General features: G+C 36.7%; 3 protein-coding genes across 5 annotated transcripts; 2 read left to right on the top strand and 1 right to left on the bottom strand.

Moving 5' to 3' along the window:
- Window positions 1-350: 350 nt before the first annotated feature.
- Window positions 351-11881, bottom strand: ATATH8 (Protein kinase superfamily protein). Its single transcript, XM_059600119.2, has 16 exons — window positions 11062-11881; window positions 10745-10920; window positions 9886-10051; window positions 9586-9638; window positions 8928-9071; window positions 8705-8809; window positions 8499-8624; window positions 7297-7497; window positions 6648-6754; window positions 6363-6525; window positions 6160-6225; window positions 5394-5487; window positions 4425-4537; window positions 2528-2598; window positions 2159-2312; window positions 351-1558 (listed from the first exon to the last, which is right to left on the bottom strand). Exons 1-16 carry the CDS (start codon window positions 11375-11377, stop codon window positions 1118-1120), a joined length of 2496 nt encoding a protein of 831 aa, XP_059456102.2. The 5' UTR covers window positions 11378-11881; the 3' UTR covers window positions 351-1117.
- A 4169-nt stretch (window positions 11882-16050) lies between these two features.
- LHCA1 (chlorophyll a-b binding protein 6) lies at window positions 16051-17540 on the top strand. The gene is made up of 4 exons (XM_059574432.2): window positions 16051-16316; window positions 16501-16603; window positions 16877-17165; window positions 17276-17540. Exons 1-4 carry the CDS (start codon window positions 16120-16122, stop codon window positions 17425-17427), a joined length of 741 nt encoding a protein of 246 aa, XP_059430415.1. The 5' UTR covers window positions 16051-16119; the 3' UTR covers window positions 17428-17540.
- Window positions 17541-18962: 1422 nt separating this feature from the next.
- On the top strand, window positions 18963-25667 carry LOC132163245 (FAD-binding protein). Of its 3 annotated transcripts, XM_088517463.1 has the most exons (9): window positions 18963-19266; window positions 19449-19526; window positions 19763-19830; window positions 19938-20078; window positions 20519-20560; window positions 21736-21875; window positions 23308-23409; window positions 23526-23667; window positions 25231-25667. In XM_088517463.1, the coding sequence occupies exons 2-8, from the start codon at window positions 19450-19452 to the stop codon at window positions 23652-23654; spliced, it is 699 nt and encodes a 232-aa protein (XP_088373589.1). In that variant the 5' UTR covers window positions 18963-19266; window position 19449; the 3' UTR covers window positions 23655-23667; window positions 25231-25667. The 3 variants fall into 3 exon arrangements, with proteins under 3 accessions (XP_088373589.1, XP_059429439.2, XP_059429436.2); XM_059573456.2 differs by lacking the exon at window positions 25231-25667 and having other exon boundaries at window positions 23311-23409; window positions 23526-23787; XM_059573453.2 differs by lacking the exon at window positions 25231-25667 and having other exon boundaries at window positions 23526-23787.

Raw genomic sequence — 25667 nt, 5'->3', positions numbered from 1 at the left:
CAGTATTCTTAGTAATTATCACATTTACAAACTAAAAGTAACACTTATTATGTTAGTTACTAAAATGTGTGGGATATTACATAATAGCTTATATGGCACTTTTACTACGTCAATTACTAAAACATGAAAGATTTGGCTTAAGTGTTGTAAAAAAACTATATATTGAATTGGATTGTAATAATAAAAGTTGTAATACGCGAAATATATTTGATTGGGATCCACGGTCCTGCCAGCTCACTTGTCTCATTTATGCTTTTCACAAAAACTGCCATTAATGGCAGCAACATCAGTCTTGATGATTTTTTTTGGTGGCAACATCAGACTTGATAATTTTTTTTTTTTTTTTTCAATTGAAGGGGGGAAAAGGTTCCGAGGGGGATCTTTACCACTCTTAATTCGAATAGACGAGAGAATAAATGATCTTATGAGAATGCTTCCAAACACTAGGTGGGAAGCGGCTATGAGAATGCTTCCAAGCACTAGGTGCGAAGCGGCTGAACAATGTGCAGTCTTGATGTGTTATTAGTATAAAATGTTGGATATCAATTTTTATCATTTCATAAATAAATCGCAGCATGACATGTTTCCAATACAACATCCGTCAATAATCGTCATCCCATCAATGATTTGGTATCTTTTTACGCACGATATCAATTTGTATACAATTTTCTTCTCTAAACATATTACAGAGTTTATATATATATATATTTCCATTACCAGAGAACATTCACGAGCTCTTGGCGTCTTTCTGCATCCAACCTTGATATCTCACCATGTATATCCCTTAGGACCCTTACCATCGCCAATACCCAACAAAGTATTGGACCTCACATTGAATCTGAGAACAAGTTGCAAGGGAAGGTATCAGTGTGACTCGCACCATAAATCCCAAGTCAAGCCATATATACTGATCTACTTGTCAGCCTTCTTTCCCAAAAGTGGCTCCAATCATCTTTATATCGTAAAATTACTAGAAGGGTCAAAGATGTACTCCTGGTGATAGTGTCTGCATTCAATCTTCTTCAAAAGAGGAACTCTGAAATTACTGGACGGCTCAAATATGTATTCCTGGTGATGAATGTTCTCCGCCGGCCCAAGTACTTTACAGGTGGAAATATCATGCACTGAAAGCAAATCGCTTGGGAGAAACTGGTACCCGGCCAATGTAGGTTTCGGACAGAGAGACTAGGATCCGATGACAAGCCACAGCAGAAGCTGTTACAAACATTACAAAGGAAGCCAAGCAGAACCTCGCAAACAATACTGGACGTCTCCTTGTCGAGTTTAGAGCTTTCAAAAAGATCACTTTGAGCCGCCGATCCCTCAAGATGGAATTGTAATCACATATGGGTGTGGATAATCTGGAAGATGAACCTAGCTCTCTGTTGTCAGGTCCGCTCATGAATCTCAACTGCGAACTAGACTGGGTTATTGCAATGTCTTGTCCGAGTGCTTCACACATCCATTGGTACAATATGTCAGCAATGATTGTGCAGAGTTGCTGGCGGAAGAATTTTGCCTCCTTGGAAACCATTGCTTGGATTAATGAAGCTCCATCCTGTGCATTAAAATGCAATATGAGAATTTTAAAATGCAAGACTACTGGATTTGGCCAATATGCAGAAGTTACTTCAGGCACTTTGACCTCAATCTGCCTTCCCCATTGTCATCAAAGAGATTGGTACCCCTATAAGAGATATTCTAGTCCGAACTTATCCACTCTCTAACCATGGCAAATATTTGTTCTTCTGAAGGAAAATGCTCCCAAGACCAAGGGAGTGTATTTTCCTCAAAAGCCGGGCCAAGTACTTACACATGTATGAAGAATACTACACAAACTTAGAATCCATTCTTTTCATGAACGTAAAAATTACACAACGCTCAAAATACCATCGTGAATCTATAGATAACTAACTGACCTCGATCTTAAAAGCTAACTAAAATGCCATCATATATAGATGGGGGGAATATGACAATTCATCTCTCATAAGAGATCTTATAGCACCCCATAACTAACATGCCAATCACATATAGCAGATGTGGGAAAATGACAATTCATCTCATAAGAGATCTTATAGCACCTCATAAAGGAATATGTTAATAACAATGTGTTATATAAATCTGCATTTATGGGGGAGAAGGGGCTATAGGCACTCACTGCAGTCATTAAGAGTCTTCTTAGCACAACACCATCTTTAGATGGTAGAAGCCTCATGATTAAGTTTGCAACATCAAAAACACCAGTAGCGCTATTCGGTGCATAATCAAGGGAAGTCTCACTGGTGGATGCTATCACCTTGGACAAGCCTTTCCTGCAACCAAAATAAGAACCAAACTATAGATGTGAAAAAATTGCTACACATAAGCTACCAGACAAATCAACAGAGACTAGTAAAAGACCAGGCCAAGAGCCCATTTATGAAGAATAGGGCTGTCTATGCCTCTGAGAGAGAGAGAGAGTATTATACTCAAACGTAAAATTTGGTTCCATCTTTAGCTTTGACTCAACAAGATCTATTGAACATACCTAGTCGCACCTACTCTTAAGAAAAGAGCAAGCCTCTGCCACTGGAACTCCTTCTTTTTATTTAAAATCACCTGAATAGGAAGAATAAAATTAAACAAAAAAATGATCCAGGAATCTTCATACATACATTAAAATATCCCAGCAGAGAAAAAAATAAGTTTCAGTATCGTATATGAAAACTGCGGATTGACCCCAATCTTTTAATTAACAGATAATATCTCAATCTTATCATATAAGACAAATTATCAAGTTTATCAATTTTCAATCCAAACACCATATATAAAATCTCAACAAAGCATAAAATAAGATCAACACAAGAATTTGGTAACTTTGAAACCAATTAAAATTCGCAATATGACCCCAAACAAGTAACAACACCTAGAGGGGGGTGAATAGGTGTTTGCGGACTATCACAACAAATTAAAAAATTTCATAACCACAACAATGATTACCATAATCAAGTAAAGCATTAAACAAATTCAACATAGGGATTTTGGTAACAAAATGAAAACTTTTGAAGAACTCTTCAAAAGAAAAAAATACTCTGGGACAGCCAACCCCAGTAAATTTTCCACTATAGAAGAAATAACTTACAATTAGTCTATACTTACAAAATCTTTGTAGAATAGACATTGACTTGAACCCAACAAACGACCAATTTGTCTTCTACAAATAGCTCCACAACTCTTGCCTTTTTTCTATAGAATCACTTCTGCAACCTGAAACTCCGGTGACTGAAAGTTTTTATGTGGTTTAATAAGGTTCAATGAGGGGTTTGTGTTTCAGTTTAAACTTAGGAAGGTTTGGTAACTCTCCATGAACAAAGAATAAGTGCCTTCACACCTTATGAAAATCGTAGCTCAAAAGGCTTATATAGGTAAGTAGAAAATTGAGGTTTAAAAGTCAAGTCGGCTAAAAAACAAATCAGTTTCAGACCCATTCCATTGAACAAAGGTCAAGTTCGATTGAACAAACTTTATGGTTTCAAAATAGCGCATCCATTCGACCGAACAAACTACAATCCGAATTATGATCAACGCTCTCGTGTTGAAGTATGGAACATGATGTGCATCTTCAATCGAACAAACTTCAATCGAATCTCTCCGGAATTTGAATGTGAACTGCTACACCACTTCGATCGAACGAACTACAATCAACCTTGCGATCGAACATCTCAGGTTTTTGTGGCTCAATCGTTGGATTGCGATCTAGTTAGCGATTGAAGTCTTCAATTCTTCAATTCCAGCCTTTTTTTTAACCACATTTTATACCGACTCAACCCTAAACCAAAATCTACAACCTAACATGTTTTGATATTGAATTTGCTAACACTAAAATCTAATAGTGAATAGTAATGCAACTAGCATAAAGAACATCATGTAGCATGTGCCATGCAGAGAAATCAGGAATTTGGCAAAAATGAGTAAAGGACATTACCAGCATTGACCCTGTCAAAGCAGGGTCTTGGGATGGAACATCTAGAGACGGTCCTAACCTCCAGCAAATTTGCTTGAAGTGGCCACTCTTAAAAATTAAATCTACATACTTGTGTTTGGCAATTCAAGACCTCTACCATTGTACCCAAAAATGGTCCCTAATTGGGTTGAAATATATCTGGGTAAATAAATACATCTAAATCATTCTAATAGTGCAACAATACTGTTTCATCATCCATAAAATGACATTCCCAGATACCTGTAATTATAAAACATACACGTTTTTGAAATAGACATATGGGGTAAGGACCATGAGACAGGTTTTAACATCCTCTTCATGCACCTCCAATGTCCTCTAAACTTAGGCCCATGCTTTATTTTCCACATCATGGTTTCTGAAATTCCAACAAACCCCATAGCAAGCAGCAAAAAATTTAGTCATTTATTAGAACATTGCATACCGAGTGCAAAATCTTCCTCGTTGCTGCTGAATTATCAGTGAGAAGTTTCTGAACAACATAAGGGTATGCAGCTTCAAATGTCTTAAAATTGTCATCTGCAGCTACTGCCAGACCTGAGAGACAGTGACAGAGAGTAAATATGGATTGAGGCAAAATGGATGTAATCAGGAAAATTTGACATGAACTACCCTCAATGATATATAGATACAAAATAAAATTTAAAAGCAAGACATTCTTAAAATATGGAATAGTACCATACAAATGTCAGATGCTTCTGAACATTATTACAGACATCATATCCTGTTTACACTTCCTGTCAAGTAAACCTCACTACAGATCTTCACAGTTTTTTAAATAAGTAAATAAATTGATGCTACAGCCTTCATGCTTTTTTTGATGCGTATTGCGTAAAGCAATATTCATTGTCGCTATAGACTTCACACAACTAGTGAAATCCAATTAGTTGAAACTAAACTAAGACTTGTTAAGGTGACTTTAATACTGGTCCTCATGCAACAACACAGGCATTGGGGGAGAAGGAGGCAAAAGCTGTAATGGTTGAACATATATTGTCAACCTCAAACCAAATTATCTAGCCCAAAACATTATATGAGCAGTTATTCCAGCTGTTTGAATCACCTAGAGCGCTACACAGATCCAAGTGCACCAATTCCAAAAAGAAAACAAAACAGTCAACTTTAAATTACATTACACATTCTCTCTTTAAAGACCATGCAATTTATAATTGTATAGGTTTGTGAAGGAATATGGCATAACTTCATATATCATACAGCACCAAGGAGAGTTCACTAATAAAAAAGTAAGTAAACATATATAAAGTTAGTTTAACACTTTAACTTGTAATTAAGACAGTAATGCATGGAAGTAGTACACAACATACTGAAGCTCCTACAAATATAACAATTTGTAAGCAAAAGACAGTGATGCATATGGCCACAAAAACCTCACCTTCCAAGGAAGCTAGAGAACGTAGGACAAGTGTGTAGTATGGTGGCATGCGAAAATGATATTTGAAGGCTACGGACAAGATTTTACCCAGAACCTAGAAAAAATTATAGCAACAGTGAGCCACTAATGTATATGAAGCAGCAAACAAGATTGTGTATAAAACTAGTACAGAAAGAGCTACGGGTTTAAAAAAACAATGATTACAAATCCTAGCAGTTAGGACAAGGGGTTGGTCAAAATATTGAAGTATATACAGTATGCATTATAAATATTCACCTTGAGTAAGCCCATATACAAAATTTGAGCATTTAAATTAACACTATGTGCACTAAATGAAAGAGGACGTTGGCATGCTGTTCCAACATTCCACAGCACATGAGGCCACACATAAACCGAAATTGCATTCAAGGAATGAGTGGGAAAGCTTTGAACAAAAGGTTAACCCAAATAAATAATTAGAGGCCAGTGATATTTTCCAAACTTCTCACAAAACTTCACCGCTTTCCTCAATAAGTGAAACATGAACTGCATTTGAAGTCCTCGGGTTAAAGCCCCCCGAAAAAGTGGGTCCTTGGCACTGAGCAATTGACTAATACAAAACATTTGAAGGTTCTTTTAGCTTTAGACATTAGATCTGTCCACCCATCACAAACGGAACACCACAATTTACTGCCTATGAGAACTGCTGTAGCTCTTACGTACATATAGGTGATCAGGCAAGCAATAAGATTACAAAATGCTAGCGATTTCAAGACATGAATCTCACCCTGCTGAACTTGACATCGGGAATTCCATCTTTAAATTCTACTTCTCCCAAGGCATATTCCAGATCCTGAAATATAGTTACAAATAACAGTTAATTATGTGAAGTGGTGTCTCAAACTGGTTGTCTGCTAAAAGTTTTTTCTTGGTAACTTATATACTAAGAAAGTGCCATAAACTGAAGCCAAAGAGAACCAAGTATAATACCATTGTCACACGCCGGATGTTAGTCCCTGGCCTTACAACATCCATTTCAGTCAGGGCATGAACAAGGGATGCCCAGTCCCCATTTACTATGTGCACTATAGATGCAAGCATAGCAAACTGATGCTTCTTTTCCATCCGACAAAGCAAACCAAAATCCAGAAACCTGGAGAAGAAATTACCTGGAGGGGTGAGTAAAAGCTAGGCATGACCATATATTCTGATACAGGACAATCGGAACCTCATCCTTATCCAATTGGAAAGGGAAGGCAAAAAATATATATTTACCCTATTTGTCCCGAGGCCGTGTACCGCAAGTTTCCTGAATGTGGATCAGCATGCAATAGGCCTGTTTCAAGGAGTTGAACTAACGATGCCTCCACTCCTTTCCTAACCTTAAACAGTAAATACACAAGTAACTATTAATCAATTGGCATATCAATATGGCTAGAAATCTCGCTGGTGTAGCATCAAGACAGTTAGATTGACAACTTGGCACATATTTTTATTTGACCCACTAATTGACCGATTCTTTTTTATGACGGAACCCACCCCCACAACCCCCCCGCGGGCACTTCGACTAATTGACTGATTACCACATTTCCAACATTAACTCATTGATCTCAACTTTAGGTCATGGCCTCATCCAAATTATTTCAGTAGGTTGCAAAACCCTAGTCTGGCAGCACCATTCTATCTGGGGGAACATGTCCTGTTTTGTTTAACTAGTCATCCCTTTTTGGCTCTGAATTTTCTACTTGTATGACTTTCAACTAGTGCTTTTCTTACTACTGTAAGACTACAAATTATTGCCAAATCTCATTTGAGCTCCAGGAATAATGATAATTATCAAAAACAGGCTTCACACCCAGAGCACAGGATACACTACAGTTTAAGCTAAGCATGGAGTCTAAGCATGCATGTCATTATTACGCACCAGATCAAGAAGACGCTTTTTTGCATCAAGTTTCTGCCTCCCTGAATAAGGAGAGCCATCATCAACAGCATTTCCAGTAGATACAGAAAGTAAATCAGTTGGACTTTCACCAGCAATCCACTCCATAGTCAGAACTCTCTTTCGAGTTAAATGCACAAACATTTTTGGCACACGAATAAATGGAAAGGGCAAATGAGCTTCCTGTATGGACAGCATTAGATAGTCAGTAAGCATTACAAGTATCTTATCCAAGAAATTGACACAGCACTTCAAAGAATTGTTAAAGTATGTATCTTAGTTTTTTCCCCTTTCACTAGATTGGCTAACCCACAATATCACTTTTTTAAGATAGAGGCTCTACTGAGCAAACCAGCTTTTGAAAATCTTAAAAGGTTGTTTCTAATAAGAAGAAACTGTCATTTTTACCAAGTGAAGCTGAAAACACTGTTATCTCCATGCCAAACTCAATGGTTGATACCACTCTCTACCCAACTACTCATCAAAACTACACATGAAAGGAAATGTTTTACAGTTCTATATAAGAGGAGTTTCTTCTCACCTGTCTTCTTTACCCTTTTGCTTTGGGCATAGGTCCCTAAAGTAGCACTATTCCAAATATGGCCTTAACCAGTAATTTTTTTTCCAAAAAATGATATCAAAATCGATTATAAAGTCAAAATATTGGGACAGAAATCCACTCTTTCGGTCAGTAACACAGACCCACTTGGTGGTTTCAATTGTATACCACCCTTAAACTTCTCAAAGTATACCAACCAGACCCTATGATTGATGCCATTAGTGCAATTCAAGGTGAACTAGTCACATTACAATCACCCGACCATTAAACATGAATTTTGAAACTTCAGTCCAATTTTGTGTCAGATTTACATCTAGAAGAGGCATTCGGGACAGGCTAATAAATCCCTAACCTATTCCAAGCCAAAGTGTCCAACCCCCACCTAACCTCAACTACAAAAACGCAACCCTGTAATAGGAGGCAGGGTGGAGAAGGTTAGCGGATCAATCCATCCTATTTCTGCCCCAAAATGTCACAAACCTTTAAAAAATTGATTTCATCTCCATAGTTGAAGAAAGTTGCAAGCCCCATGAAAAAGAATTTTAGTTATTATTTATAAAAACTTTCACAGCCATCATTACTATACAAAGACAGATTAAACTTTAATGGAAAACGTGATTATTACCATAAACTCTGAAGCATTTGCAGCCTCCAAAGTGTAATCCAATTCCCCAACTAAACCTTTCCCAAGCTCATCGGCATATAGGCGAAGGTCACTTTTTCTCTTTGCTATCTTTTGAAATATCTCCAGCTGAAACATTTTTTCAATCAATCATAAAATAACTTCATACTAGAAACAGATATCTAAGACTACTAGAGGTGAATACAAACCCCAAGGCGAAGAATATAGACGTCCCGCACAACCAGATGATGCAAATTAGGACGCTGAACTTTCACCGCAACATTAAAACCATCAATAGTATTCCCGCGGTAGACCTTGATTGTGTAAAAACACAAACAAAATAAAAACAAACCCAAATCAGAAAATTTCTAGATGAATATACATGCAAATATGCATGTATGTACTCATACATATAGTGGCGTAAAGAGCCACCTGACCAAATGATGCTGCAGCAACAGGTTCATTAGATATGTAGCAAAAGAATGATTCCACAGGAGAACCTAATTCTTCCTCAATAATTTTCATAGCCACAGTCCTGGGAAAAGGAGGTATTTGATCATGCAGCTCAGACAATGCCTGCAATCATAACTCAACCAACAAAAAAAAAAAAAAAAGATCTAGCAGTTACTTTCATTATACAAAGACAAGAACGTAGAAGAATTTGCACGAATAAGTATAAAATGCACAAAATAACTTTTGTATCCCAGAAAGTTTCATAATCCTGATAGTTGACACCATATGAAAACTACAAGCACAGTAGCACACAACACCACAAAAATAGAGATGCATTTAGCAGAATTACAAAGCATTGAACAATCCCTATCATTATTGTCACACAACATGACAAGATGCATGAACATTTGATAAGGTATTATCAGTATTACATAATTTACATAGGCATTCATACAAATAACACCAGAAAGGAAAAAAAGAGAAGCACATTAAGAGTCTCTTCATTGCCAGAAGTAAATAACGTTGTTATTGTTAATACTTACACGAATTAAAAATTTAAAATTAACATACAACCTTTCAAATTGCTGGCAGAAACTACACTAATAAAAAGAAAGACAAAGAAATCTCTTCAATCTACCTTGGAAATCTCAGGACCAATAATATCTGGCCTTGTGGCAAGGGACTGACCAACTGCATCAGTAAGCAAAGGCATGTAACTAGCATATTGGTAATCTTGTGACTGCAGGAGAAAAATAAAGGCCCAGCATATAATTTGAAGAGCAATAAGGGAAGCAGAAAGAGTAATTGGGGAAAAAGAATATAAATGCAAAGGAAATGGACCTTTAACAATGAAATTTTTTTTTTCGTAAGTAAATTAACAAATTGAAGTAAACCTTTAACGATGAAATTTAAACTTCAATCAGACAATATTCCTTACCTTTGATAAAGGTAGGACCAAGGCTTAGCATTGTCTCTTTTAACACCATACCAAAATTGTATTGTGATACACTCCCATCAACATCCTTATCTGAACTGAGTCTTAAGAACTTTCTGATACCAGGGCTTCGAATTCTGATTGCAGCAGATGCAAAGGAGGAAAATACCTTCCAGTGCACAAACATCGTATAAGAGATAAGGAAGTATTTCACAAAGTGCCCTAGAGAACAACTTGCTTATAACAACGATATAGCTGCCCTGAAAAAAAGGTGAACTAAAAACCAAGCACAAGACATGGCGCATACCGGAGAGCAGTGGCCCGAAAGGTAGAACACATCTCATACTAAAACTGAGAAAATCATTATATATATTCCCACGTTATTTCCTCTAATCCAAGAAGATGTGGGATAGTTCTTGGCAGAGATGGAGAGCATTCTATTCAGTCCAATCCAATATAATGCACATGATGTGTGGACGGACACATGACATGGTATGACTAACAAGTAGCCCTAGTTATACTTATACATGGGCATAGATCAAAATTTAGGATGAGAACTGTCACAAGCTGATCCTTCAATTTGGTTTAAGTTAAATTATCCAAACTGAAAAGGAGGGGCAAATTATTAAGGGAAATTTTGTCCAAGTGAGCTTGGAGTAAGACAGACATTTTTCAGAGAATACACATCTGCATGCTTAAAAGACTGCCATTGCTTGAAAACATGAGTAGTTCAGCACCATACACCGTTAAAATTGACATGTTTCATTCCTGGCATAACGCTTCGACTGATTAATTTATCAAGACAAGAGCCAGACCTCTAGAATATCATAAATTCGTATTACTATAAGTTGATTTCAACTACCTCAAGAAGTCTAAGGGCCACTACGTGAGGCCTGCAACTGAAATAGTCAGCAACATCTTGTGGGTCATAGGCTTCAGGAAGTGGCTTAGACCAAATCTTAGACAGATAGTAGAAATAACCAGCATACGCCTCCAAGGCTTTGAGATCAGCCATCAACAAATCCACACCAGACAGTTCTGTCACCAGACGAACCTTCCAATATCAATACAGGTAAACCAATATATACATATATTCATCACACACATGTATATTATCATATTGTGTGTTTGAGAGAGTGTGAGATAGAGAAAGAGAGAGAGAGATAAGGAAAGCGAAACCTGGATAGCAAGGTTGAGGCCACGGACGAGGCTCTAACGGAGGGGCGTGGGGTTCTTCGAGACTCCGGAGCCACAAGACGTCGTCTAGGGTTTTAAAAACCCTAGGAATGTGGAGAGCCTCGTTCGCCCACTCCACTCCTCTGCCGATTCCCTTCTTCAGAAACTCCACGTCCTTGCGAACCACCTCAGCCAAGTGCCCCATGCTGCCCACCACGTGTCCCCGCTTCTGCGACGTCGTTGTGGAGGCCCGCGTCGAGAAGCGTACGGGGATTGGAGTCGGTGAGGAAGTAAACGAAATCGTTGCCGCCATCGCCATTCGGGTAGCTTAGCTTCGCGTACGGAAATGGCGTGGTTCAGTCTGGATTAATTATCGTTTTTCGGTTAATTTCGTGATTGTATTTGAGATTATGGCTAAGGAGGAGATAAAAACGTGAATGGAGTGAATGAATGGCTCAAAATTCACACCGGAGAAGCGTGGTGTGTGTGTGGGTGTCTGTGAGTGAGCTCCCAGGTGTGAGAGGGAGAGGGCACTGGAAGAGTGGGGATCACCTGGGGTGGTGATTTGGTGAGCTCGGAGGTGTTTTAAAAGGTCGTTGGCCTTGATACTGTTAAATTGGCTTTGGTACTACTCTGAGCCAGTTATGTTTTGACACGCGGTCAATCGCATAACTCGTACGGCTCGTCATTTTAGTTATTTTCTTTTTGGGATAGTCGGTGATTCTGGGAGTTAAGAGAGATTACCGTTTTATTGTCTCTCTCTTCTCTTGTGCTCACTACCAGTTCTCAATCCTTCGCAAACCACCTTCTTTTCGCCGTTTGCAAGGTGAGGGAAGAGATCCTCCTTTGTCCTGTTCTCTCTTTTTCTCTGTCGACTTTTGTTTTTGTTTTTGTTTTTGTGTTTTTTTAAAAAAAAATGCATGGAGTCCAATCTGCCACGTTTTGGCCTCCTCCTCCGTAGACGCAACCCACCGAAGGATCGCAGTCTTTCTTTCTATAAAATAGAATGGTCCCCAAAAACAAAAAAAAAGTAAAATGACCACTTTACCCTTGCAAAATAAGGGATTAGCTCCTTTTCATTTTCTTTGAAATTGAGAAAATTCGGGTCGCTTTTCGACATGCTTTAACCACTGAGTTTATCTTCCGTTCGGTCATGGCGTAAATGGCCAAATTTACGCCCACCAACCAGAAGATGACAACTAAGCTTGTTTTAACTTACAAATTGCACTTACCCACACCAGAATATACCACCCCCTACTCTTAAAATGAAACCATCGTTACAAAATTTCTCGCAAAAACCCACCAGCTCTCTTACAAGAAGCCCTTGCCCACCGGCTGCCCACTGCCCACCGCCCAGTAGGCCATGAGGGCACAAAAAATTGGCACTGAGGGCACAAAAAAAAAGGGACACTAATACTACACAAAATATTTTTCAAACTAAAGTTACAGCCCCAACTCAAAACACATGTAGTAATCACAAAATTTCGCAGAACTCACGGGCGGAGGAATGATTTTTTCTAATTCCCTCGGCCGGAGCAATGGTGGAGAATTGCCGGAGTAGTCTGGCGGTGTGGGCTTGGTGGAGCTGGGCGTGGGCGGAGCTGGGTGGTTGGTCGGTGCAAAGCTGGGCGGCGTGGGCTTCGCGGGAGGTGGCGGCATGGGCTTCGCGGGGAGGGGGAAGCGTGAAACCAAGCTTCTCGGTAAAGTTTGGTGTTTGGGTCTTTTTGTTTGTCTTTTTAGCAGAAGCTGTGTGTGGGTTATTATCCTGTAAAACCAAACTTATTTTGTATGTTGAAATAATATGAGGTGGCAGCATTTGAGTGGAAGGCAAAAAACTCATGTTTTCTGCCTTGACCGTATAGCAGCAGCACTCTTAACCACTACTCCATGCGCCGCTCTAACGCATGTATGGTGTACGTGTAATCGCCATCCTTGCAGGTTTGATGTTCATGCGTCTGGTCTTTGTTCCCTCGCTCTCTCCCATGTCAAATCTTTGTAGTTAGGATATTGTTTTGAGAAATTCTAGCAGTACCAAATCTTTTATTAAAAGAATTTTATCAAATTGATGTGTAACTCATTTATTAGTATCTGTTATATTTATTTTAATTACTTGTTTTGTTTTTCTTCAATAAATAAGTTACACATCAGTTTAGTAAGATTGTTTTAGTAAAAGATTTAGTACTCCTAATATTTATTTATTGTTTTTGCCTATAGTAATATCATTTTTCAATTGCAGGTGGCTTGGAGGTGTCATCCGAACACCGAGATGGTATCTTTTGCTGGTAACTTTGATCTGACCTCTATGAGTGTCATTTGTGTCATGCGATTCTCTTTCATATATATATATATATATATATATATATATATATATGCTTCAACAATGGTTTTACGATGAATATTTGACACAAGTTGAAGAACCTTTCGAAGTTTGTGTCCCTTCTCATATCTCTTAGAAAGGTTGAAAGATTTTTTATGATTCGAGTCGATTTCTTACCTGAAACCACCAGTTAAGGTGCCCATTTTTCTTGGCGTCATGCCAAGAAGGCAAGAATGTATAATATCATGTGCACAATCCCTCTTACTTTATGCTTGTCCACATTAATATTGTTGTATAGCCTTATTATTTGGTTGCCTAGCCCATTTGTGTTTGTGATGTTGTAATTATCCATCCATTTTGTCCCTGTTGTTTGCTTGGAAAAATAATTTGCATCGTACAAATTGGTTATCGCGGTGGGCGAATATGATGCATATCGGCCCAAAGGTAGGTTCATATTTGTGGGACTCTTTTACAGCAACAAGAGCAATTTTTTTTTATATATATATTTTAAAAAAAATTTAGAAAATTAAGGTACTTTTTACTTTCTTATTTAAATAAATTCTACAATTTTTTTTCTTTATTATTTCTCTATATTATTTAAATTAATGCTATAAGATAACCGTTTTTAAAAATAAAATAAAGACAAGGCCTTTGGCTTTCACTTGGAATCCAAGAGTATGTAAGTTGCATGTGGGTTTTTAAGAGTTATAACAGTTTTTTTTTCTTGTTGAACGCTAAATAATTTAGACTTAAAACAAAAAAAAAAAAAAAAAAAAAAAAAACCAACGGTACTGTCATAATCAAACTCTGATGCTTAAGACAACAAAATATTTGAAGAAAGGAACTCAGGTACAAAGTTTGAGAATCAACAATTATGATTGGAACTCTAGGTTTGTTCGATGTTAGCAATCAAACATAAGATTTTCCAAACAATTACAAGCCATCCTGGTTTTGCAAACATTATTTGTAATGACTCAAGAAAAAGTGATAGTCACATCTACACTATTACTCCAAAATAACTAGTCAATCTGGAGCGTCTCTATAATTCATTATAAAGATCAGTTTCACCTGGTAACTAAGCAATATGGGACTTAGCACTCATGATTATCTTTATAAACCACTCACTCTAGTGGGCTTCTTCTCATCTTCTCAATATGGGACCATGGTGTTACATCATTACTACAAGGAGCGAGACAAGTTTATCTGAGTAATCCTAAAGTCACTTTCATGTCCTTCAAAAAATGAGGTGGTTTTTAAAATCACAATTTAATCAAAATTTAATAATGACCATTTACAAGCTCAATGGTGATTTTAAGAACCACATCATTTTTTTTGAGTAACACAAGAAAAGAACAAGAGTGAATTATAACATTATTCAGTTTATCTAGGCTGTTTGGCCTTAAGACAAGCATTTTCAGCAAACAATAAGAGAAGTGCTACACTTTTCTTTTCTTTTCTTTTCTTTTTTTTTTGGGTTCAAATATTGGTTATCAAATAATATGTCACAACATCATAAAATTTATTATTTTGAAAAATGTGTCACAAACTCATGAAACGTTAACATATCATTTATGAACCAATTTTTGGATAACTTTTTTAGATGAGCAACATTTCTCCGACAATAATTCATTTGATATGATCTCACATGAATTAACCTCCTCACATTTCTACATTTCGGAAGTCCTTCGCAATGAGAAATGTAAGAAACTATACTTTTATTTCATTTTTATCCTACTTCATAGCACTGCCATCAATTAAAGAGAAATGTAAGAAACCAAACCAAACTAGAGTAGCAATTGATGTAGCACTGTCATCAATTATTGTTGAAAACGTAAAAGATAAAACTGATTGGCAGCGTTATATCAATAAAGTTAAATAAAAATATACCGTAGCGTTATATATATATATATATATATTAACAAATTGGTTATAAAAATTCTTTCAATTTCAGTGAAATGTGTCCCCTAGATACACGAGAAACACTTTTTTTTTTTTTTTTTTTTTCATTAATTCATATATTTTCTTTGTTTCCACATTTACGTTATGTCTGAGAAATTAAGTTTTTAACTTAAAAAAACACTTTTAACAAAAGTATTTTTAGAGCTTGTTTGAATGTGCATTTAAGTGGCATAAAGGCTAAAAGTGCGTTTAAGACTCAAAAAATTTATTTAAAGAAAAAAATATTGGTTTGGTAAAAAAAATTGAAAGCACTTTTAAAGATTTAAAACTCTTAAAAATTGTCAAAATATACCTTTAATTTTAAGTTTTTGCCAAAAAGTATTTTTTGACTTAAAAATTTTATTTCTCAAATATAATCTCACATAATTTTAATTATTTTTTGACCTTTAAAAACACTTTTATTTTTTTTTTACCTAATATATATTTTCAAACTCATTTTTTTAAGTTTTAAATCCATTGTTGAGCCTCTCAAAGGCACAGCCGACGCATGCCTTATACGGCAACCACTAACCAACTAACCAGTAACAAACAAAGTTGATTTTTGTCATGGCAGTCAACCTCCACCACGCAAAAACAAATATAGATATCTGATATCCACGGGATATTCCACGTAGTCTATTGGATTAAGAGAGGACACCTGGCCCAATGACATAGCAAAACCAAGCACCACTAGCCAATCGCAATCCAGAACTGGATTCGCCTCTATCCCGCTTGCACATACTTGTACTGCTCGTTCTTCCTATGCAGCCCACATCCATCTCACCCAACTTCAATTCCTGAGAGCCATGGCTTCCAACACATTGATGAGCTATGGCGTCGCCACCACCGCCTTCCCATCAGTCCTCTCCTCTTCAAAATCCAAGTTCGCCGCCTCTCTCCCACTCCCTAGCGTTGCTGCCAATGCCTCGTCCCGCTTCACCATGACGGCCGATTGGATGCCGGGCCAGCCCCGGCCTCCGTACCTCGATGGCTCAGCACCCGGGTAATTGATCATAGTGAACAGTGAAAATTTTGGTTTGGCTCTCAGAAATCAAAACATGAAGAGAAAAGAGAAAAGCACTTGAATATTGTTACTTTCTTTCGTGAGCATCATTTTGTTCCTGTTGTGTTTGTGTAATCATGATGATGTGAAGTTTGCGTTGCATGTGTTTGTTTTTATCTGGCAGTGACTTTGGTTTTGACCCACTTCGGCTTGGTGAAGTCCCAGAGAACCTTGAAAGATTTAAGGAATCTGAACTCATTCACTGCAGATGGTGTATGCTTGCTGTTGTAAGTGTCCGTTTTGCTTGCCCGCGATTGTGATTGTGTTCGAGAAATAGTGATTTTAAGTAAAAAAATAAACCGTTTTTCTCAAAAGTTTTATTTTTAAGTTTTTTTTCAAAAAGTGCGTATTTGATTTGTTTTTTTGGGTTCTTGAACTCTTAAAATTGCTTTTAAGTTGTTTTTACCGATCGGATTCTTTTCCTTCGAACGGGGTTTTGACAAAAGCATTAGTTTGTCTTCTAATTGAAGTTTGAGATTTCCATATATTTTTGCATGCAGCCCGGAGTTCTAGTACCGGAGGCCTTGGGATTGGGGAATTGGGTGCAGGCTCAAGAGTGGGCTGCCGTTCCAGGAGGCCAAGCCACCTACTTGGGCAACCCAGTGCCATGGGGCAACCTCCCCACCATTTTGGCCATTGAATTCCTTGCCATCGCCTTTGTTGAGCACCAACGCAGCATGGAGAAAGATCCTGAGAAGAAGAAGTACCCTGGTGGTGCTTTTGACCCCTTGGGGTACTCCAAGGATCCCGAAAAGTTCAAGGAGTACAAGGTCAAAGAGATCAAAAATGGTTAGAATTAATTACCTCTCTGCAAACCCATATATATATATATATATACATTTTCATTTGCTTTTAGAGTGATTGATTTGTTATGTAATTAATCGTTTGCTTTTATGTAGGCCGGCTCGCAATTTTGGCTTTTGTGGGGTTCTGCGTTCAACAATCAGCTTATCCTGGCACAGGGCCATTGGAGAACTTGGCTACTCACTTGGCTGACCCATGGCACAACAACATTGGAGATATCATCATCCCCAGATCGCTTTATCCATGAATCATGGAATTTTAATCATACTTCCTCTGTAAAATTCGATGTAACAATCTGTAATATTTAATCAGGACTTCGAATGTTTTGTCTGTGTTGTTAAGTTTCCAACTGATTATTTTGCTGCTATGAGTACCTAAAAATACTATGAAAATTATTTGTCTCATATCTAGTTAACAGATTATTAATACGATTTTATGAAAATTATTTAATTTAAATAGCATAATTCTCAATATGAAAATTATGATTTTACAAATAAAAATGATGAAGTTTTCCTCTTAATAGGATTTTTGAAGATTTCTTCCAATTCAAATTATTAAATTGACGTGTGTTTAAAATGTATGTAATTTTCACGTACATTTTTAGTACACCATGAGATCCTTGTATGTGTTTCTAAAATGTCTATAAAGATTGCATCATTTTTTAGAACACATCAATTTATAAACTATATTAAAATAAATTTCTTTGATATAATTAAAATGAAATTTTGCAATTCTAATAGGGATGATGATAATTAGGATTGTGGTAGATCCTAGCTGAGTATTGCATGTTCGGACTCAACTCAATTACATCACGATTGTAATCAAACTCTAGTCGAGTTTTCAAACCTTGTTCGAATTTGGCTTGTCAGGACCCTAGCCATGTTTGAGTTTAGCTCAAACTCGACAATGGTCACAAGCCGAGTAGCTAATCAAGTGCTAGATCAGCTTAATGACGGGTGACATCATAAACTTTTTAAAGTTAGATACATTAAATTAAATTGTGAGTTTTTAAAGTTTAAGTAATAATTGTAAAAGCAATAGTAGTTAAGCAAGTTACTAAAAAAATACAATTTTTTTACTTTAACTCCAGTTTTTCAGTACACACTCTAACAATTTGTATATTCTACTAAGGCTGAAATTAACCGTCCGTTAACCGCTCTAATTGCTTTTGAAGGCGATTAAAAAAAATCATATATATATATATGAAACGATATGTAATAGGTTATTATTGTATTATCGTTTTTTTTGTTTTTTAAATTTTTTATAAAAAAATGCAGTTAGCCGAAGCGGTTATCCGATTTTACTAACCGCTTAGGTGGTTGCAGTTACCGATTTTAGCCAATAGCCGCTAAGTGCAACTCCTTTTCACCCCTATATTATTCTATCTATTTTATTTGGGAAAAAATGCAAAATTAGTCCTAGTGGTTTATCTGATTTACAATTAGCTCCATGTGGTATCAAAATGAATTTAAAGGTCCGACGTATGCCAAAAAAAATAATTTAGTCATTACAGTCAAATTCCGTTAACTAATTTAACATATTTTATTTGTGTGAAATTGATTTAAATAGGACAAATATCACAATTTTATTGGTTCTATCGTTCACGCTATCAGAATTTGTTAATTTAGTGAACGAAAGTTGGCTGTAAATACTAAATTATTTTTTTGGTATATTAATTGCAAATCAAGTAAATCAATTTACTTATATTGCATTTTGCCTTTTTTTTTTTTTTTTTTTTTTTTTTTTTTTTAATTTATTGTTTTCTTGTATTTCTCTCTGTACTCTATTCTCCTCTCTCCCTCTCTCTCTCTCTCTCTCCGTCTCCCACTCACCGCAAGCTAGCAAGTTAGCAGCCCCATCGACCATCGCAGAAGTCTTCCACCACCAATCACCATCCACAACCCAAACAGCCAGCCGTTCAGCCGCGCCGTTGGATAGAGAGACCACGAGAGTGAGAAAGACGATCGAGAGAGTGAGATAGAGAAGAGAGACCGAGAGAGAGAGGATCCCGGTGGGTTGGTAGACGCAGTGGACGACGGTGAAACACCAGCTCCGGCAGCTTTCATGCTCAAGGTCTTCTTGATTGGTAACTCCTCCCTCAAGTTTTATTTAAAGTCTGATTTGAGAATATTTTTGTTATTATGTTTGAATGTTGGGCTTGGTTGTTTACGAGTATTTTGCTGTGGTGAGAATGGCCGAATGTTGGTTTGGTTGTGATTGTAGGTTGCTTTTTATGTGAGCTATCTGTTTTTTGTATGTTTTTTGCAGAATGGGAATGGAGCAAGGCGAATTGAATTCCGAATTAGAGGATAAAATTTACCTGATTTATAAGGATTTTTTGTTGAGGTAATCCCTTGCATAGCCTTTCCAGAATGATTCTTGCAAGAATAGTGAAATGTGCCAATGAGCTCTTGCTCAGATGACATGTCCTCTCATTGTAAGAACAAGGTTGAGGGTGAGGTTGTGAGTTCAGAACTCATTGAGTGCATAAATTAAAAGGCGTTTAGCTAGCATATTTATTTGTTTTTATTGGAGTGCATGCTTATGTTGTTTAATGGTTTTAAATGGCAATGCTTTGGTAGGGTTACGAAGTTTGAGGAATTGGTGGCTGTAGGAGCCAGGTTACTTGCTGGCTTTCAGCAAGGGCTGGGTAAATGTTCTCAAGAATTATGGTTATTTGTCTTGTGATTATTGTGTTTCTAAAAAGGTTTATTTTTGCAATTCTCATAACATTATTTTCTTAAAATTCTTATATAGAGTATCTTCGGCGGTGTCCAATAGACAGAACATCTGCGTTGGTTAAGAACATCATTGAAGCTAATGAAACAAAGAGACTTAAATCATATTTTGATGCTGGATGTATCAATGCACATGATGGTGTGCAAAATGTAAGCAAGTGTAAGTGCAATTGTTTTCTGTCTTTCTTGTGATACAGTGCTACTTTAAGTTCCTTGTTTCCTTGTTTCTTATTTTCTGAATGGCTTGTAGACATTGGCCTTTTCTTCTATTCACAGCATATTATTGGTTTGAAATAAGATCATCTCCTTTACTTGGAATGTATTGGCTTAGGACTCCCCTGTGTCCATCCCTGCCTCTTGTCATCTTTCTCACATTCTCTGCTAGAAGTCACCCCAGCAAATTCATTCAGCACTTGGTTTATTGACTCATAATCTGTGTGTCAAAAAAAAATGTTTGTAACCCCCCATCCCTGGCGTCTCTGTGTGTGTGTTTGCTACAATGTTTCAAGTTAAAATTTCCACTTTGAACTTTTGTTCACCTAAAATTATTGTTCTGACTGCAATGATTGTTCATATGTGGGGAAAATGTGCATATACAAGTGCAAACATGCGTACTTGGACTTCATGACCACTTGAGTAAAGGTAACTTCTCCTTCCAAATTTTACTATTTTCTGTTCTTTTATATATTCTCATTCCCAATGGGAACTTGTAAAGTTTTTGGTACGAACCTGTGATGCCTCAACAGTGATATCCGATCTTCTATGTTTATAGAATTGGACTTCATCTCCTGTGTCTGTTGTCTCTGTTATTCATTAATGTTTGCACTGTATACTTGGTTAATGCCACATTGTAACCATCTCCAAAATGCTACCAGTTTTCTTGGAATATCTACCAATGCTAACCCATCCTATAGAAAATGGCTTAATAGCTCAATCCCAAGTGACATTAGCTCATGACTTAACTTATACGTGCAATGATTTTCAGAAAGATTCTGAACCATGTTGAACACTGGATATATGATAATAAAAGCTGTCATGTTAGTCTCCCCCACCATACATATGTGATTGAAAGTCTTAGCTAGATGAGGATCCACTAAGCTTTGAGAATCGTGCTTATTACCTCCTCTCCCCGCCCCCCAACTTCATCTTGTGGAAAAACTTCCTTCTTTATTCTATCCATTATTTTTTTTTTCTAGAAAGTTCCACTTCACATGAAAAACAAATGGGTGAATAGTTTCCTACCTTTGTGTTTTATTATTATTGCATGTTTAAAAAATTGTCCTCTTTTTATTTAAGTGCATATCTCTTAAGAAGAGAATGTTATTTCATTTTAAGTTGGGGATTGGGGGTATCTATGTAGAGATTTGTGTTTATAAGGGCTGGAAGATGAAAGGTTCCTTATTCAGTTTTTCCTTTTGTGTGTGGTCATCTGTGATGGATTAATGCCTTTTAGTAGTCAGAGACTCAGAGGAGTGCCAATGCCAGCAGCCTTTGGTCAAATGGCAACTCTATTCCCCATGGGTGGTAGGGTGGGGTTACAGGTTCAAGTCATGTGGAATGTGTGAGTTACTTATATTAGGATAAATAGAGAGGAGAAAATACATTCTACCCCCATAAGTTGGACCACTTTTTCGATCTCACCTCCAATGTTTAAAAAGTGGCAATCAATCCCCTTGTTTTCTTTAAGGATAATAGTGTTTATTCCTCTTGCCATTGTCATTTGGAGGCTATCGTTCTTTGCTTGTTTCTGCTCTTTTTTTCTTTTTCTTTTTTATGCAGCTTTAAATTTATGTTTAAATTTGTAATGGGAGTTGCAGCAAAAAACATACTTAGTGAAGCTGAATCCCTCCTGGAGGATGTAACTGGTGCAATGCAAAATGTCAATGGTACTTTATCACCCATTAATGATGAATATTTTGGTGATGGGTTGAATGAACAAGCAATTTCTAATACCAAGGTAGCCTATCTTTTCATATTTGTTCAATCTCTTTCTTTTCTTATCAATTTGGTTAAAAAATATATTTATATTAATTCAATGTCACAAATCCGTATGTTTCAATGTTTGTCTTTTGCAAATGTCATATTTCTTTATTCCTTAGTAATTTCACCATTTACACTGCTCTTTCCACCCTTTGAAACCTGATGGGTTTACAGTACCATCTGATTCAGCTTGTTTAGGTACAGACTATCTCCGTCCTTTCCTGATATATTAGTCAAAATATGTCCAAGTATCTAAGCAGATGATTATAGCCTTAAAATTTTTCGGGATCTTATGGAGGGCTAGTTGAAAAATGTAAAATATGACAACATATGACAACATATCTCTTAGGTTGGAGTCATTTATTGGTACCCCAGATTCTCTTTCTATGCCTGCAAGCTTTATCAACTACAAGGGGAGCCTGGTTGTTGGGAACATTCCTCATCTTTCCTTATGAGTAACTTGGGTTTAATCCATGCTTGTAATTTGCATATTTTTGGCCAAAATTTGGTCAGCCATGTAGTTAAAAATTTCCTTGAACTAAGAAATTCTTGCCTAAGATTCTCTGTATAGCAAATTTATTTTATTATCTTTTGGGTCACCAAAATGTTTGTCTGCAAGTATTATTGTGGAAAAGAAAAATATAACCTTTGGATTTTGCAGAAGTTTGGCAAAACTGTTTTTGTTAAATCTTCTTTTTTTTTTCTTTATAATTCCTTTTGTTTGACTAAAAGTTTAGTTATTTTTAGCCTTGAACCTCATGCAGATTTGTATAAATTGCAAAAGGATTCTTACACTGTAATTTGATTTGACGGGATGTTTACTATGTTTTGGAAAAAAATCAATTGAGTCTCTAGGTTTTTATGCAATTTTAATTTAATCCGTGGATTTTCAATTTTGAACAATTAAGTCTTTAGGCTTTTCTGTAGTTTCAGATAGGTCCCTCCGTCAAAGTCCAATTAATTAATGGTATGCCATGTTAGACCAATCAATTAATATCATGCAGCTCTCATTTGGCATGTTATGTGCCAACTGTATGTATCACGTGACACAGTTATTTTAAATTATCAATACATCTTAAATAAAAAGTCAAAATAATTAAAAACAATTTAAAAAAAGAAAAAAAAGATGAAAAAAGAAAAAAAGAAAAGAGGGGTGGCCGATCACCACTAATTGGTGAGGGAGGCTTTCCCTTACTACATGACTTGCCAAACGTGAGTCATGTAACATTGATTAATTGGTTTGATGTGCCATATTGTTAATTAATTGGATAATAGATTGATGGAGATCCCTATTTCAAACTAGAAGAAAACTAAAGTACCAAATTGTCGAAATTAAAAACCTAAGGACTAAATTTGATTTTTTCCTTATGTTTTTAGCCTCAGTATGCTGACAACTTCTTCTCTTTTAGAAGGAAGTGGCATCATCTCAACTTCAAAGACCTGAGGTAGCTGATTGTGCTGTCCTGATGGCGTTTGTGTACAGTATGCTTAAAAAAGACTATGAGATGCAGGTAATGAGCTCCATACCTCCCCTTGTGTCATTTCTCCAATCTGGATAAACATTACAAACATCTAATATCTTTTTGGGGTCTACAACGGTTGAATATAGTATTATACCTTGTTGCAGGAAAAAATTGTTTCTGCTCTAAATTTCAAGGCATCACCAGGAGAATTGGAGGGCTACTGCCAAATGTGGTCTTTACGTCCTTTTGTGAATGATGAAACTATGCATCAAGCTTGGAAACTCATTCCTTGACCATCACTGACTTGTGAGTGCCAATTTTTTTCTTTATTGACAGATTTGTTATCTGACATCTCAATTCATTTCACAAAATTGTGGGGGGGTTTTTTCCCCTTTGAGCAGAAGCCATATTTCCGATTTCATGAAATTTAATTTATCAGAATCATAGAATTTAACTCTACCCGCATCACAATCGAAAACTTGCTGACCATACTATGTTGGAAAGGGGAGCATGCTTCATCACCTTTCTCTTGATTTTCTCTCCCACTGCATTTGCTCTCTCTCTCTCTCTCTCTCCCTCTCTCTAAAAAACATGGAACCAGCAAGCACATTAGACCAGATCCATGAAGAGTATCAGTCTAGCCCAAAAGCCTAAGCTAATGGGTTTGGGTCCACTTAAATTTCTCTTGATAATTAACAACATTAAGTATGCACCTTCAAAAAGCAAAAAGTAGCAAACAAATATTCAAGCTAAGTAGTCCCAAAGATGATGGGTCAAAAACAATAAAATGCCTAAATTAAGGCTTAAAAAAGTTTTTAATATCTTTCTAAACTAATGAATTATAAATCTTGTTGATCTTTACTTGTAACTAACAATTCAAAAACCCATCAAAATACTTAGTACTACTATTATTAACTTTAGCTTAGATATTACATATTTTTCAAAAATCTCCTTAAACAGTCCATATGCTGAGAAATCTTCCCATCAACACAATTTGCCATTGTTGAGGTGACCTTCCCAAATCCATTGATTCCCATGATTGCCCGAACCTTGATCATGCTCGGACGGTTTACGCCTAATAGATTGCACAGACATGGCGGGTGTAAAGAAACGCACCACAGCTTGATCGAAACTGGTCTGGCCTCCATCCTCCCTCGCCTCAAAGGCTAAAACGTACTTGATTCTGACGTATACCTGATGCGCTGCTTTCAAAACCTTGACAAACTCCAGTCGGGAAAATTTGTTCTTCCCACGAATGTGATCGTGGTATGCGTCAATTGTGCGCAGTGAATATTCTTTGCACTCGTTACATCGAAGAGCATAACTTCTATACGGGTGTGGCACAAAGCCACCCCTTTGTGCCCACCAATGAGGATTTGATACCTTAGAATAGAGCATATTAGAAATATAAGCCCAAAACACCGGATTATATTAGGTTTCTTCATTTTTTTTTTTTTTTTTTTATTTTAAGAATGTGCAGGAGGGGTGAGGGTGGCTCGCCGCCACCCCCAGCCCATCTAGGGTGGCCGGCAAGCCACCCCAGGCTATATTTTTTTTTAAAAAAAATTAATTAATCAATTAATTTTTTATTTATTTATTTTTATATTTGGTATAATTTGGTGTGGTAGTGTTTTTTCTTTAAATTAGATTTATTCTAATATGCTGAGGTGTCACTTGCTGAGGGTGACTTTGTGCCACCTTCATATAGAAGTCACTCTCTATATTGAATCTCCCTCTCTAGAGTAGATTTAATGGTACAATTACGAATAAAAGCTCGGAACCACCAGGTATGGATTCAAAATCAAAACCATCACTCTCCACAACTTGTTTGTGGTATTTCACTAATCCATTCTTCAATTCTGGATTCAGATTCAGTGAAATTTTCCTTTTCTCAGCCTCCATGGATCTTACAGCAACAATACAATCGCAGGATCTCAAGGAAACTGACAACAATAGGCTCAATAGCACTCGCATGAATTACCCTCTTCTATATTCTCTTTATATAGCACACGGCAGTGACGGCACCGCCTTTGGACAATCAGAAACCCTAGCCGCACTTTCCTTATTTTGTTATAATTACTCTTTAGATGGCATACACACATTTAAATTTGAATAGGTCTATACGCAACATTATGATAATTCATATTATAAAGGAATTTTTCAAAATAATTTTAGTATTTACATATATTAGAGAAAATGCAATACAATATATGGAACGAAGTTGGTTCGTAAAAACTTATAAAATATCAAGGCCCAATGCTGTCCACATATTAATGTATGTAAAGGCCCATGCTGGAGTTGGTCCA

The sequence above is a fragment of the Corylus avellana genome, chromosome 6 (assembly GCF_965113065.1).
Source record: "Corylus avellana chromosome 6, dhCorAvel1.hap1.2, whole genome shotgun sequence".
NCBI lineage: Eukaryota > Viridiplantae > Streptophyta > Magnoliopsida > Fagales > Betulaceae > Corylus > Corylus avellana.
Note: the sequence above shows the minus strand (reverse complement) of the source record. Positions and strands in the feature narration are given on the sequence as shown.

What these genes read in the sequence shown, in the direction of transcription:
- LOC132163245 (XM_088517463.1), top strand. Translation starts at nt 19,450, where the DNA reads ATGGGAATGGAGCAAGGCGAATTGAATTCCGAATTAGAGGATAAAATT. An exon ending in TGGCTTTCAGCAAGGGCTGG is followed by an intron (nt 19,831 to 19,937) that starts GTAAATGTTCTC and finishes ATTCTTATATAG; the next exon opens with AGTATCTTCGGCGGTGTCCA. An exon ending in AAGCAATTTCTAATACCAAG is followed by an intron (nt 21,876 to 23,307) that starts GTAGCCTATCTT and finishes CTTCTCTTTTAG; the next exon opens with AAGGAAGTGGCATCATCTCA.
- LHCA1 (XM_059574432.2), top strand. Translation starts at nt 16,120, where the DNA reads ATGGCTTCCAACACATTGATGAGCTATGGCGTCGCCACCACCGCCTTC. An exon ending in CTCGATGGCTCAGCACCCGG is followed by an intron (nt 16,317 to 16,500) that starts GTAATTGATCAT and finishes TTTATCTGGCAG; the next exon opens with TGACTTTGGTTTTGACCCAC. An exon ending in GATGGTGTATGCTTGCTGTT is followed by an intron (nt 16,604 to 16,876) that starts GTAAGTGTCCGT and finishes TTTTGCATGCAG; the next exon opens with CCCGGAGTTCTAGTACCGGA.
- ATATH8 (XM_059600119.2), bottom strand. Translation starts at nt 11,377, where the DNA reads ATGGCGATGGCGGCAACGATTTCGTTTACTTCCTCACCGACTCCAATC. An exon ending in ACATCCGGCGTGTGACAATG is followed by an intron (nt 6,226 to 6,362) that starts GTATTATACTTG and finishes ACTATATTTCAG; the next exon opens with GATCTGGAATATGCCTTGGG. An exon ending in GAAGACTCTTAATGACTGCA is followed by an intron (nt 1,559 to 2,158) that starts GTGAGTGCCTAT and finishes TTTAATGCACAG; the next exon opens with GATGGAGCTTCATTAATCCA.